We start from the raw sequence: 14,075 nt of genomic DNA on the forward strand, positions 1-14,075 counted from the left end.
TTTGCCTAATACTCGCTTCATACCTAGTGTTCAGTCAAAATTTCCGTCAAATAAGCAAAAAGATATAATTGACCAGCTATTTTTCCTCACTTATCTCACAAAACTCACTTCAACTTAGAAAGATGCGGATGTGCAATATTGAAATTGATGCATCCATTTGCAGTTATCATAAATGTTGATTCTTATTTGGGTTATGTGCTTACATTTTCATTAGTTTTGTTATTAATAAATACTGATTTTACATTAGAATATACATATATCTATCATGCATTTAAATATGCGCCTCATATGACGCCATATAACGATTGAAAATCTTCCGCTTCGCACCTTCATTTTTTTACTTTACTAAATCGAAATTCCCTTCCCATTACACGGCAACCGTCAGGAATGGAACTAGTGCGCTGGTCGGATGTCTGAATATTATTATTTGTAATAGTCACCGTGACTACTATACCTAAGTGCCTGATATCACTTGGGGTTTTCCGTTTACATCTCAAATTTATAATTTTCTCTCAGTATATTTGTTTCTATGTAAAGTAAACAAGAAGAAAACCACACAATGCATGAGCTGCAGCATCACAATAAGGAGGCATAATAACATCTTGAAATTGGTAAGTTGGTTGGTGCCGTTGTAAGCTTCTTAAAATGGAGAATGTGAGTTTTTTCTTTTTTCACTGTGCTTTTTCAGGGTTTGAAACCTACTAGCTGTTTTGATATGGGAGGTTGAGGTAGATCAGATCAAGATTAACACTGGGCCGGTAGGCCCTGTTTCACAACCGCTGCCAGTGCGCTGCCAGCACATTTTGTGAGCTGACGTCACAGAGTGTGGAAATGTGGGAGCTGCAAGTTTGTTGATGCCTCCATGGAAACCCAATTTGACACATGCGCTGGCAGCACACTGGCAGCGGCCATGAAACGGCTCTGTATGGGCAGATAGGTACCTAGTACTCAAAAGGGGTCTTACGAACAACTGGATAAAATCAGCTGGCTGGCGACGTACGATAGCTATATTGCTTATTGCTATAAACACGGTACCTAGAAGATGGACATGAACACGTTAAATGGCACTCACAGAAAAATGAATGGGTTGATATTTAGTTGTTTATATCTAGCTTTTATTTATAACAAGCTCTGCTAGCGCCACCATACTGCTCCAGCTGGCAAATAATCCAGAAAATAGTAGGACCCCCAAAAGCGTGAGGCCATTGACTGTGACTGCTTATCACTTTTTACCATTGATAATATGGTTAAATTAGTAAGTAAGCATTGACTAGGCGAATTTGGTAACAGGTATTTTAAGAATTAATCCAAATGGGGGCATATTACAAAATGTTCAACCCTAGGTAGTACTACAGGACATTCCAAACTCACATGGTTTATGCTTGTATCTATTGGTTATAACAGGCAACTCCATTTTCCCATAATGAAATGTACTTAAGCACTGCAACTAAGAGCATTGCTACACTTGAGAGAAAGTTGATGTCACAAGTGTCTTGATCTTGAAGGAGATATTATTTCTTGCTTACCTATAAATTATAATTGGATATGTTGTTTGTGTCAGGTCACAGGTGCCCAGGAATGGTAGAGAATTGCAAGATGGGTATAGGGGAAAGCTATCTTATATGTTTCCCCTATACCTTCCTACATATAAAACAATGTTCATAATGCACATAGTGCAAAAAAGCATCGCAAAAAAGAATACCTTGTGACAGGCAAATTTGAGAATTAAAGAGAAGTTAAAACACTTTTTAACCCGCGCCCTGCTGGGGGGGGGTGTTTGAACACCCCCCCCCCCCTGTGGTTTTTCGCGAATATCTCAAAAACGGCGGCGCGGAGCGCCGCCGTTTTTGGTACACCTTATCATACATCAATTCTACACATGTTGTGAAAATTTCAGACCAAGGTCATTCAAGGTCAGGTCACCAGGTCACTCGAAGTGACCTCACCTCATAAAAAGTTTCAATGTCTGTCATAGCTACACCGAGTGACCGATCGCTTTGAAACTTTCAGCGATTGCTAAGAGCATTAGCATGTACAAAATGTATATCTCAGAATTTTGATATCGATGACCTAAGGTCAGGTCAATTTTGCGACCTCACCATTATAAGTCAATGGGAGAAAATTGAAATGCGCCTGTTTTGGACGAAAGACATTATAAACACTCCCAAACACTGAATTACAAGTGGTTTAGACACACTGAACATGAAAATGGTGTCTGTGACCCCTGTTTATGCCCTGAGGTCATCTTAGGTCACGAATGGTATCTAATAGTTTTTCGCAAATAACTTTTGATAGAGGCATGCTAGAGCGATGAAAACGCCTTTGATGTGTTCAGCTCGACGATACGGATCGACTGATATGCAACATGACCCTTTCCGGTCAGGTCATGACCTTGACCTGAGGTCAAATTTTCAAGTTGACCTTTCAAGGTCAAATTATAGTTCGTTCGATGCGTCTTGACGAGAGGAACACGATGCCGGTAAAAGTAAGCTCGTACAATGCTTGGGTCAAAAGTTATTGCAGAAAAACTGTTTCCGAAAAAATCGGCTATTTTTGCAGTTTTTGCCCCCTGCAGGCAAAACCGTTGACGTTAGGTCAAATCTGAGAAAATTACTCAGAAAGGGCGTTAATAGGGCTATCGAATGCGCTTTTCCGCGGCGCTGTAGCTCTATTGGTTCCCGAGTTATGCGTTGGCTTCTTGGAAATTTTCGACATTCGACCTGGAAATCGGCGAAAATTTGCCTTCAATGACCTCTGGTGACCTGACCTTTGACCTGACCAAAAAATTGACCGAAGTGATTTCCTCATTATTTTTGACGCTCTTTCGAACGCCGCCTTCCGCGTATCGCTACGTGGCCCAGGAGCCGAGTTAGAAGGGGGGGTGTTCAAACACCCCCCCCCCAGCAGGGCGTGGAAATCCAGGACCCCCAGCCGGGCGCGGGTTAAAGGAATAAATGGCCTTTTGTAGTAAGGTTATAATAAGGTGTTTCTCAGAAACATTGAGAAATGTGAATTTCAGCTTAGGTGCTCATTCATTGCTCAAATCCTTCCCTTAATTTCACAGTGCTATTTTCTTTAAGTCTTTTTATGCTGCCAAATTCACAGATTTAATTTGACAGTTTTGAAATGAGACAATGTTAGCTTATAGCTGTGCCCTTGTTAAAGTTACACACATTGTCACCATGCATTGAACATAATTAATTGCATGCACTTTCTGTTCTTTTTTTTCAGGGTCGCCTATGCTCCTCTCTCTCCAGTAAACTCTGAGTGGCACCATCTCTCTCCCGTCCCCCGCCGAGCTGCACCCCTCCCCCTCTCCCCCCACCTCCTCCCTCTCCTCCCGCTCCACTCCCAGCTCCCTCTCTCCGCCCTCCTCCGCCCCTCCCTCTCCCTCCGCCGGCGCCATGCGGGACCCGCCCCTCCCCCCATACCTGGACCGCGGCGACGGCCACAACCGCTGCTGCCAGCGCCGCTTCTGGTGCATCGCCGATGTATGCGGCGTGCTCTGTGTTCTCATCACCTGGCTGCTGATCGGATACGCCGAGTACGTGGTCATGATGATCCTGCTGTCGTGGCCGCACTCTGTGATGCGGGGCATCCACCTGGTGCTCTACAACACCCTCACCGTGCTGGCCTTCTCGAGCCACGCGCGCACCATGCTCACTGACCCGGTAAGGCCGCAGCGGGCAGCAGAGGGGTGCGGGGAAGGTCTCAATGGAATCATCATTTGAGGAGAAGGGAGGAGAGAAAATAGTATTGCTGGGAAAATGACTGAGAATCAAGGAAGCTATATGAGATTTTATTCACATTGAGTTCTAGGGTGATGAGATTTTGGTTGCATGTTGCTCATTTCAAATGAGTAATAAATGATAACATTGTCAGCCATCAGGATTGACTATCAGTGACTGCCTCGTTGCCGCTGTGTTGACTGATTGGCCAACTCTCTCTGGAGCTGATGTTTGTGTGTTCTGTGTGGTTGTTGACAGGGCGCTGTTCCGCGCGGTAACGCCACGAAAGAGCATATGCAGTGGATCACCAGTCAGGAGGGAGGCGTCGTCTATAAGGTTAGAGGGATGGAGGGATGGATATAAAGAGGTAGGGAGAGAGGGGTGAGAGGGAGGAAGGAATGAGTGAGAAAGAGAGGGAGAAAAAGAAAGAGGGAAGGAGAGCAAGAGGGTGAGAGACATTGTGAGGAAGCTGACTGATAATGTAACTTGTAAGAGTAAATAAGTCGAATTAATAGGGATAAAGATACTGATTTTCTAGCATAATCCACCAGACAGTCACATCATGCCGTTTGCCTAGTAAGCCAAAAATCGTTTTTCACCCCACAATCGAAACTGCTGCTGACATGACCCGCTTCTCTCCCCGCCTTCCACAGTGTCCCAAGTGTTGGAGCATCAAGCCAGAGCGGGCCCACCACTGTTCCGTGTGTCAGCGCTGTATCCGCAAAATGGACCACCACTGTCCGTGGGTCAACAACTGTGTCGGCGAAAACAACCAGAAGTTCTTCGTGCTGTTCACGGTGAGCGAGGAATGGTGGTGTTTGAGGAAATGGGAAGGTACAGCCCACCGCTAAAGTAATGTAGGGTTTTACCAATCTCAACGGTTGGCTTTGACTGGCGATTGTTTAATGCGGAGTGATCGAAAAGAAGATATCAATAGCTAAAGCTGCAGCTGCAAGGGTGACGATACATATAAGCTACATTCAAAGTTTCATTGTAGTCTGGCTAATCGTTCCTAAGCTTCAGAAGCAGAACATACCCATGACTGAAACCCCACATTACTTCTGCTGTGGACTGTACATTGGGGTGAGCGGTAGAATAGCGGGAATACTGGTGCGGGAACTTAAGTCTTCATGAGCATGCTTTCAAAAGATGACGTAAATAACTACATGTGTTTTTCTCAAACATTATGGCATAGGGCGGTTACTGCCCTTTATTACTACCCACTGTGCGCATAACTATATGTGTTTTCCCAGCCCCGGTCGGGAATATATATTCCTATGTCGTCTTGCAATTTATTGGCCACCGGCATTAGCAGAGTTCGGCCGGTTTCTCTTGTATGGCGTAGTTAGGTCGCCGCCCTACTCGCGAGGCCAATAACGTATGTTGAGGCCGCTAAAAAAGCAAGTGACCATGCCCTTGAGTGGTTCCATATCGCCGTAATACCAGCATTGTTTGGGGTGACATGCATTACGGCTTAACCCAAATATTTGACCTGAATGCCAACTCTCCGCCGCACCCTGCGTCGACTGTCAACTCCGAACCCCACAAATCCCGTCCGTGCCCGGCCTGATCAATGTCGGCACGGCCGCCGTTTGCCACGCCGCCTGACCGTCACGGGGAATTCGACTTGGGTCGGTGGGTCCCACTGCCGCCTTTACGGTCCGGCCCGGACGGAGCTGTAAAATTTAACCAACTGCCGTCCGCGCCCGTCCTTATGGTCGTGGGCGGCTGGAGGGGGAGGGGCTGGGCGTCATGGATCGAACTGGACCACTTCGGTGGAGCGGCATCACTCGATAGGGGCGGGGGGGGGTAACGGTGCGATAGGGTAGATTGGCTGGCTAGTGGCGCGTTGCCTGGACCATGGATAGTCAGATAATGAGGGATCCGAAGCTGCTCTTAATGGTCGCTCTATATTATGTTCGATATTTCCCAAAGTGGAAATCCTAGCCTGGATGTGCACTTGATTTGACATTTAGTCTTTGGCTCGGTTCTAGATGATTCCCCTAGCAATATAATGTATCAAAAAAAATTGGTTTGATTCGTGTAGTCTCAGGGACTGGATGCCTGACGCGCGCTAATGATGTTAGTCGAGGCACCTTTTATCGCAAATCATCGTTAATATCCGCAGATTGTCATGTTTTTGCCACCAAACACCACCATGCAGAAGTGGATTCATAGCATGCGATCGTGTCCCCTATGAACCGTCGACCAGAAACCTTTATCAGGCACATTGATGGCCTTTATCAGTGTTTATGGACGCCCTTATTGAGGCAGATAACCGCCGTCATCGGAATGGCATGCATCCGACAAGAATTATTGATGTTCTTTACCCCCACGACATCGCTGTTTCATTCCATATTGATATTATGCCATCGTCCCTCCAGTCCTGTCAATTGTCCTAGTTGGTATGTTTTACAAAACGGATGTATGAGTGCAATATTGCTGGCACCCTCTTTCGGCTCAGTGAGGTGGCTTTATGCCGCCTGCTAACGCATCAGCAGCGCTCGGACTCTGTAGTTTTTCTGCTGCGGCTTGTCCCGATAACGAGTGCTCTTTCCGTGTGATTGGAGCGCTCACGCCGGCTCGTATTACGCACCGAGTATCCGCCGACGGCTGATCGATGGTACTTGCCTGGAGTGTGATCAATAACGTCTGCCGCCCGACGCCGCTCGCCCCGGCGACGATTATGAGCGGCCGACTGACGCGGATAGGGGTCAAGTTGACAATACCAGCTCAGTGAACCCTAATAACCCGGCACAGTGCTGGATTTATATGTTTTTCGTCGCAGTATGCTGATAGCTGTATCTTTCTAGGTCACAATTACTGTCAACTGCGCATAATTTAATTATATCTTTAGATCGGGACCCATCACCCAGTTGTTGTTGTTAACCACTGATATTCATCGCTAGCAACCAGGACTTTGCACAGCATGATGAAAGGGCCTCTATCCCTGTTCTGTTCGTACTACTAGCGCCACTTTCGTCTAATAGCACCCGTTCCACGTCGCCCGTTTCTCCTGCCATCACCGTGTCCCCGTCTGTCTCTCCACAGTTCTACATCGCCTCCATCTCGGTTCACGCGCTAATCCTGGCCGTGAACCAGTTCGTCTCCTGCTTCCACACCGAGTGGAAGGAGTGCAGCATCCACACGCCGCCGGCAACCGTCATCCTGCTGCTGTTTCTCATCTTTGAGGGCGCGCTGTTCGGCATTTTCACGCTGGTGATGCTGTGCAGTCAGGTGCAGGCCATCTGGACCGATGAGACGGTGAGTGGTCGGGTGAGGGATGGATGAGGGACTAAGGGACTGACTGAGGGGTTATGAGACTGGCTGAGGGACGGAGGGACTGACTGAGGGACTGCGGGATGGCTGAGTAATTTCGGGACAGACTGAGGGTCATGGGACTGACTAAGGGGCTTTGGGGCAGGCTGAAGGATTACGAGACTAGCTTACTGTTAACGCCAGACCCCTTGAGACCCTAATTTTTCGCGATTACTTTTAAATGCGTGAAGGAATTTCAACCAAGCTCAGGACATGGCCGTTTCAACACAGGCCGAAACTTTTACAATTTAGATATTTTATCGCCATTTCAATATTTCAGGCACTTGTCATTGACTCGTAATGTTAAATTTCGAGCAAGATTTTCATCCGGTGTGTAGAGGCTATCACCAGTCAGTCTGTGATACGTTATGACGTCACAGCTAAGCCCCGCCTCTGTGGTCTTGGCCTGCGGCGGTTTCGGGCCGGCGCGCGGTCACTCTCGCTGTGGCGGGGAGCGGGGACGGGCGACGGGCGAGCGGTGCCGAAAGCCGGCGGAGTTGTGCGTAGCGTCTTGGCTGACAGTGCCCAGAGAGCGACATGATGACAAAGGAGTCATAAATGCTCATTGCGCATTGCTTCTACAATGCGCACTGAGCATCCACCACTCAATGCGCATCCACCACTCATGTTCGCTGATATATATATATATATATTTTTTATAAGCTGCAAATGACGGGCAGATGGCATATAACTGACATAAGGTTAGGAAATATTCACCTGTATTTAAAGCCTATGGCGTTGCAGATAATGCGATAATGGGATGTCGGATGTCACCAAGTAGCTGCCGATTTGTACATCGCTATGCAACCATCGAACAACGCAATAATAAGTTAATTGCCTGAGCTTCACATCATACGGCTCGCTCGTATTTCAAACAGATACCCTACATCGAAAATCGTATTTGTTAGGAATCGTTAACGTTTGTTCGAAGCACGACTGAGTAGTAGGTTGAGGAGTGATGGTCCTCTTGGTCCTATATGTATACAAGAGTCAACAAGAGCCTAACATTTACTTGACCGTCTGCTGCAATTGACTCATAGCACGTGAAGCGTCAGCGAAATTCATAGTCCTTCACAGATGGCAGGGGTGTCGTTTGTACAGAGGTCGCTGATGGGCACGGGTCAATGCCGCAGTCGTGGGCGGAGCCTAATGTCTGACGTAGAAAGCCTCTATCCAGGATGGAAAAACAGTTAACATTACGAGTCAATGACAAGTGCCTGAAATATTGAAATGGCGATAAAATATCTAAATTGTAAAAGTTTCGGCCTGTGTTGAAACGGCCATGTCCTGAGCTTGGTTGAAATTCCTTCACGCATTTAAAAGTAATCGCGAAAAATTAGGGTCTCAAGGGGTCTGGCGTTAACAGTAGGTACTCACTGGAGGACAGAGGATGATGATTGGTCTGTGAGGAACCAGCTGAATGACTCTCTGACCTGTCTTTTATCTTTTGCTGTATCGGGCATGGCTGACTGCTAAAGTTCTCCTGGTTTGCTATTTTATCTTGAACTGACAGAGATAGTTGGTCAGATTGCGCAGGTTGAAGTTGGATGTAGGAAGATTGTTTTAAACGATTCGTTTATCGCGTAGGTTAGGTTAAAGTTTGCAGTTTCACTCAGCTATCAGCCGTCAACTTTGCGGAAGGCTGATGCTATCGATTTTAGCTGTCTGGTTTATGTGACCCATCTGGTCGTCCTGTCATTCTATCTGACCCCGCATGCCATTTGACCCTCCCTCTGCTCTCTCCCACCCCTTTCATGGTATTCAGATGCCTCCAACGCTCCCCTGACCCCTTCCACTCTCCCTCTGTCTTCACAGGGCATCGAGGCGCTCAAGGGCGAGGAGGTGCGCTGGCGGCGCCAGCAGCGCTGGAAGAGTATGCGCGCCGTGTTCGGCCGCACGTGGCACCACTGGTTCTCGCCTTTCACGCGGCCGGTGCTGTCGGGAGGCGGCGGCGGCCTGCGGCACGTGTACCCCGTGTGAGCTCAGGGGCCCCGGGAGCCGCCGGTAGGTGCTGCGGCGGCACCACGGCACCGCTCTGGTGGACGGGAGAGAGGTGGCGGGCTGGGTATTTAGCACCGCCGGTGGACGCGCCAGGGCCTGGGTGCGGTTTGGGAGGGTTTAGAGGTGATGGTCCGCTGGACGGTTTTGGGGCTTGGGTGCGGTAGGTTTGTTTGGGGAAATCGCCGGTGTTGGCCCAGGTCTAGTTGATTATTTACTTTGCTGGGCTGCATGAGTTTCTGTGTTGTCCATGGATAGTGGTCTGAGAAAATCTGCTTTGATTCAAGGTGGGTTTCGACTTACAAGGGATTCTTACATGATTGGTGTTGATGATGATGGATTGTTGCTTTGAGTGTGGTGTTTGGTGTTTGAGTTGGTTAGCCGGGTGAAATGTGGTGCGGGGTTTGAAATTCCGTCTCTCCCGTGTTTGTCCCGTGTTTGGTTGTAAGTCGGTGGTGGTGATGTCCGTTCACTGGTGGTGGCTGTACTGGTCTTTTACTGAGCAAATGGATGTGATATGTAAGAGGCAGAAGCACGACTGTGTCATTGAGCTAGTTGATGATTGTCAAATATTTCAAATCAAAATTGTTCGTATGTCGGTTAATTATTGGGAGCGATGCTCACCCAGTATGCTTTTTGCGTTATTTAGCCACCCGTTTCTCGTCGTGGACCACGTTTTAACCCCCTGTCTCTCTCTCTACCTTCTTCCCTCCCATCTCTCCTGTCTCTGGCCTACTCCGACTCCCTTTCTAATTGTCTCTCCGTCTTCCCTACCCTGGCTTCCCTACTCTGTGTCCTCCCCCTGTTTCCCCATCCTTCTTTTCCCACCGTTAATCCCAGTCAGCCGGACCGACTCCCCTTCTGACCCACAGACCAACGGGCGCTACCCCGCACGGCGACTCAGTCAGACTACTTGACTCCGGCTCCATCGACTCGAACGACTCTACCGACTCCGAGTCAGTGGCGGCCGAGATGGAGAGACGCACTCAGTCGATGGGAGATATGCCTGTTTGATTCGCCCCCGCCGCCGCCGCCGCCGCCGCCGCCGCCGGCGCCACCGCCAGCTCAAGCGTCCAACTCTGCTTGTTATGGTCACAGAGGTGGGTGTCCAGTAGGGACCGGGGACTTATCACCCACCGTGCGTTCGTCTATCGTCGCCCCCATCACTGCGATCGCATCTCTTCGTGGATAGACGGTACACAGTCACGTGGAGAGGTTGCAGTGTATGAAGTGGGATGAAGGCGGAGTGGGCAGGGCTGAGAGTTCAGTCGGTGGTGAAGTGTGGTTGCGAGGACTCCCAGTCTGATGTGTTGTTGCGAGGACACTGGAGATGGAACAGACAGAGGCGTTTGGTGGGTGGCGCGCTCCGGTAGCAATGCTGGCGAGATTATGCTTTAATATGTATTCATGGCTTAGTTATTCAGTGGATAATCGGCACGAAGGGTGAGAGGGGAGAGAGAGAGAGAGAGAGAGAGAGAGAGAGAGAGAGAGAGAGAGAGAGAGAGAGAGAGTCGGCACAGCGGTCGCTCTTGCGAAGACTGTCTGCTCCTCTAGATCAGCAGCGGTGACAGACACACCGACGCCACCTTGCGTTTCCCTTGTGACGGTCGGAGAGGACAGACTCCGGCGCTGGCATCGCGCACGGGCTGCTCCTAACTCTAGACACTGTCCCACTGTGGTGGAAAGGGCGAGAGAGGGGTTAACACAGAGCAATGCGAGTGGTAGATCCGTATCGCTGGCGGCCGCGTCATCAAGACTCTGCTGCGCGGGTGGCGAAGACAACAGACAGAAGTGGTGGTAGGGATATCGGACCTGGCCGCAAGGGTAGTGTCTGAAGTCTGACCGGTGCTGGGGCTAGCCGAGCCGCAGTCGACAGTGGGTGAGGATCAGCCCGTCACCCTGAGGGATACGAAGCCGTGCGGTGGGACTGGTAAATCCAGAGATGTGTTTCGTGTGTGCGTCTCATCGCTGATCATGGTTTTGTTTTACGCGTTTCGTGTCAGTGTTTTGTTGCGTCAATGTGTGAGAATGTGTCGCTTGTTGGTGTAATACTTTGAAGCTATTTCTCCTAATGGAAGTGGATGACCCATGAGAAACATTCAGCACTGCTGGCATTGATAGTGAATTCAACTACAGATTACCAAATGGCCGAAGCAATCAGCTGCTGCTTGAGTGTTCCCCCAATGACCGTGTATTTTTATGTTTTAACTTATCAGTGACTGATAGCTGTTCTGTCTCTGTTGTTGTCGATCTGCTTTCTTCGTTTAGTATTCGGAAGGAAAAGCGTTGTTGTTATTGAGTATTCGAAAGGAAAAGCGTCGTTACTGTTGGATTTGCGCAGCAGGAAACGCAGGATAATATTGCTGGTGAGCTACTCCACCAATCGTCGCTCCCAAAAAGTAAATGTCTGTTTATATTGTAGCTTTCTGTCACAAAGTTTCCCAACAAAGACGGCAAAAAGATTTACGTAACATATCAGCCGCAAGACTTAGTACTCAAGTTAACAGCCAAATGCTAAAATCTAGATAATAAACGGTGCTGTATTCTGACGTGTTAAGTTGGTCATGGACGAATGCTCAATGGTGAACTGTAATCTGACGGGAGCTAAATTGCTAATAGTTGTATCGCGATATGTCGTCTATCGTGGCTCAGGAAGCCCTAGAACAAATGCGGGGCGATGTGCAAGCTGTTTGACGAATTTGTATTTGCATGCTTAGTTGGCAATAGCGTGTGATTTTCTTCGTTCTCGCCACAGTTTACATTGTCGCTGCGGCGAGGTGTGCATTGTGATTCGTGCTGGCTTGAAAGTTACTGTATCGCTCTATCTTTCTACTACCGTGTGTGCGCCTTTTTGAATGGCCTCAGTAATGCTGGCAGGCGACGCCTGATTTTCTAACCTCTGTAGATTGCGCCGCACCACTTTCTCCTTCGCAAACCGATTCGAGAAACTCGTCAGCTGGTAGCGGACACACTTTACCAGGCGTTCTCCGTGTAATGTGAAGCTGAAGCACGACACTGTTGCTTGTTGGTACACACCAGAGCGGGATGAGTGTCGAGTCGATACTCTGGCCTGATGCCGGGATCGAGGCTTCATGTTTCTGTTGATGTGTCTCACAATGTCGCCACAACCGGCACCTAGCGATGGCTGGGGTTTACATTCCATTGATGACGTTACTCAGCAAATGTGTAATCACTGCACGCTGGTGTGCGTGTGTGCGTGTCAGGTTTGCGCCCTGTTCGTGTGTTACCGCGGGATGTTTGTGTGTCTGTCTGTGTGTGTATGTGCCCCGATCTCCGGCTGATTGCCGTGGTCCTTACGTCACTGTTATGTCACTGCGTCACTTGTGTGTCTGCCCGTTTGTCGGCTCACGACCGTTTTCTCTGCACGTCGCCTGGAGTTCACTCGACTGGCAATATATGTGATACGCCGCTGCTATAAATGTGTTTGCAATGCATACATGGATGAAATGTGAGAGGGTGAGGAATAACATTTTGATGACAGTATAAAATGTGTCACTAGTGCACATACTTGCGAGTTGCGAAGAACCAGGGTATGAATGGGATTGAAAAGATCGGAGTATATTTTCGTCCCTGTACTGTACGCCAGTACCTACATACTGACCGCAATGACATTCTTTTGCACTTTAGGGGCGCGAATGCGTTACATTAAAGGTAGTGTGCCAGCTTTCTTGGACCGTATGGAGTTAATGGCCCAGATAAGGAGAACCGGATTTTTAGAACTTATCCATACCTTCAAAACTCATGGAAACGTCTTAAATTCTTCAAATTTTGAGTACCCCAGTGCGAAATTCGCCCCGACGGGTTGTCGGTCGTACCCCAACCACATTTCACACCACTATGAACAATAAATGCACACACTGAAATCGCTATTACCGATATGCTCATCCAATCAAGTTTCGATAAACCCGTTCATCATCATCTCCTGCGGTTTCGAACACGCCTGTTAGGTGGCTTCTGATGCTCGTCGAGGTCGGAATTTCCAAATACGCGTGGTGCGTCGGGCCGCGCGCTCTGACTTCGGCCAAGAAAAATGCGTCAGCTGATCATTGTCATTTCTGCCACTTGCGTGTGGTGAAATGGGGTCATAACTTATAAGACGGCTTTTTCATATCAATTATTTTACATAAAATCAGATTTCAAACCATAAATAATGTTCGACAGCCAAATAAAAGAAACAATACCAATACGGGCTTACAGTTTAAGGCTCGACATTGTGTTGTCTACGATTAGACAGCTGATAACTCATTCCCGTACGTCGTATGGTCGTAACACTATAATGACCTTTGCTTATTGTCACAAGTGCGCCGCATTCGCGATTGTTGCCCGACGCCTGTTTGCAGGTGAGCCCACTACAGTTGTTATACATATCTAAAAACCGAAAAACTTTTAGGCGAAAAAGGCACTATTCCAGGCCCATTTTTGATTTTTTTTTGCGATATTAGGTAAAAACAGAAGCTTCTTATCCTAGGAAAAATAAAATGGGAAATCTTTCAAAGGTGGCACACTACCTTTAAGCGCTAGTGTGTGCGAATCAGCAATACCAATAATATCATCAATCATGATGCAGAGGATTAATAAATGGATGCCTTTCTTCTGAGCGAGACATGAAAACCAAAGCAGCTGCGTCCTAGGCATGCATGAATCTAAACTCAAAACGGCTACCTTTAATCGACAGTTCAATAATTGTCGGGTAAATCGTCAGTCGAAATCAAACTACTGACTTAAAAATGTTCCTCGCAAGTGCGTTTCGTACAGTAATGCGGCTGGGTTATCGGCCAATGCGTACTTGCAGTCTCTGCGAGAGCCTACTACGGCCGCAGATCAAACGCCTGAAAGTTAGGCTGTGCCGCAGCGCCTGGCGGCCGAGCGGAACAGTATCCTTGGCTTGGCACAGATAAACGGGAAATGCCTGCAAATGCGTTTCCGTCGTCTGAAGCCCAACTGATCAGTCCTGGATGACTGCAATGAGGACAACTCGCATCAGATTGCAAATACTTCGCGCGAATTGTT

At 48.2% G+C, this 14,075-nt stretch overlaps 1 protein-coding gene across 2 annotated transcripts; it reads left to right on the top strand.

The window, feature by feature from the left end:
• Positions 1-363: 363 nt before the first annotated feature.
• On the top strand, positions 364-12,484 carry LOC122389732 (palmitoyltransferase ZDHHC3-like). Of its 2 annotated transcripts, none has more exons than XM_043382053.1 (7): positions 364-611; positions 3,232-3,671; positions 3,987-4,064; positions 4,382-4,525; positions 6,780-6,992; positions 8,862-9,022; positions 9,917-12,484. In XM_043382053.1, the coding sequence occupies exons 2-7, from the start codon at positions 3,405-3,407 to the stop codon at positions 10,056-10,058; spliced, it is 1,005 nt and encodes a 334-aa protein (XP_043237988.1). In that variant the 5' UTR covers positions 364-611; positions 3,232-3,404; the 3' UTR covers positions 10,059-12,484. The 2 variants fall into 2 exon arrangements, with proteins under 2 accessions (XP_043237988.1, XP_043237989.1); XM_043382054.1 differs by having other exon boundaries at positions 380-611; positions 8,862-9,050.
• The last annotated feature ends 1,591 nt before the right edge of the window (positions 12,485-14,075 follow it).

Source organism: Amphibalanus amphitrite, unplaced genomic scaffold (assembly GCF_019059575.1).
Source record: "Amphibalanus amphitrite isolate SeventyFive unplaced genomic scaffold, NRLGWU_Aamphi_draft 000369F_arrow, whole genome shotgun sequence".
NCBI lineage: Eukaryota > Metazoa > Arthropoda > Thecostraca > Balanomorpha > Balanidae > Amphibalanus > Amphibalanus amphitrite.

Excerpts from the sequence above, each read along its gene's own strand:
- LOC122389732 (XM_043382053.1), top strand. The coding sequence starts at position 3,405 with ATGCGGGACCCGCCCCTCCCCCCATACCTGGACCGCGGCGACGGCCAC. Across the intron at positions 4,526-6,779 it reads AGTTCTTCGTGCTGTTCACG|TTCTACATCGCCTCCATCTC; the intron begins GTGAGCGAGGAA and ends GTCTCTCCACAG. Across the intron at positions 9,023-9,916 it reads CTGCGGCACGTGTACCCCGT|ACCAACGGGCGCTACCCCGC; the intron begins GTGAGCTCAGGG and ends TCTGACCCACAG.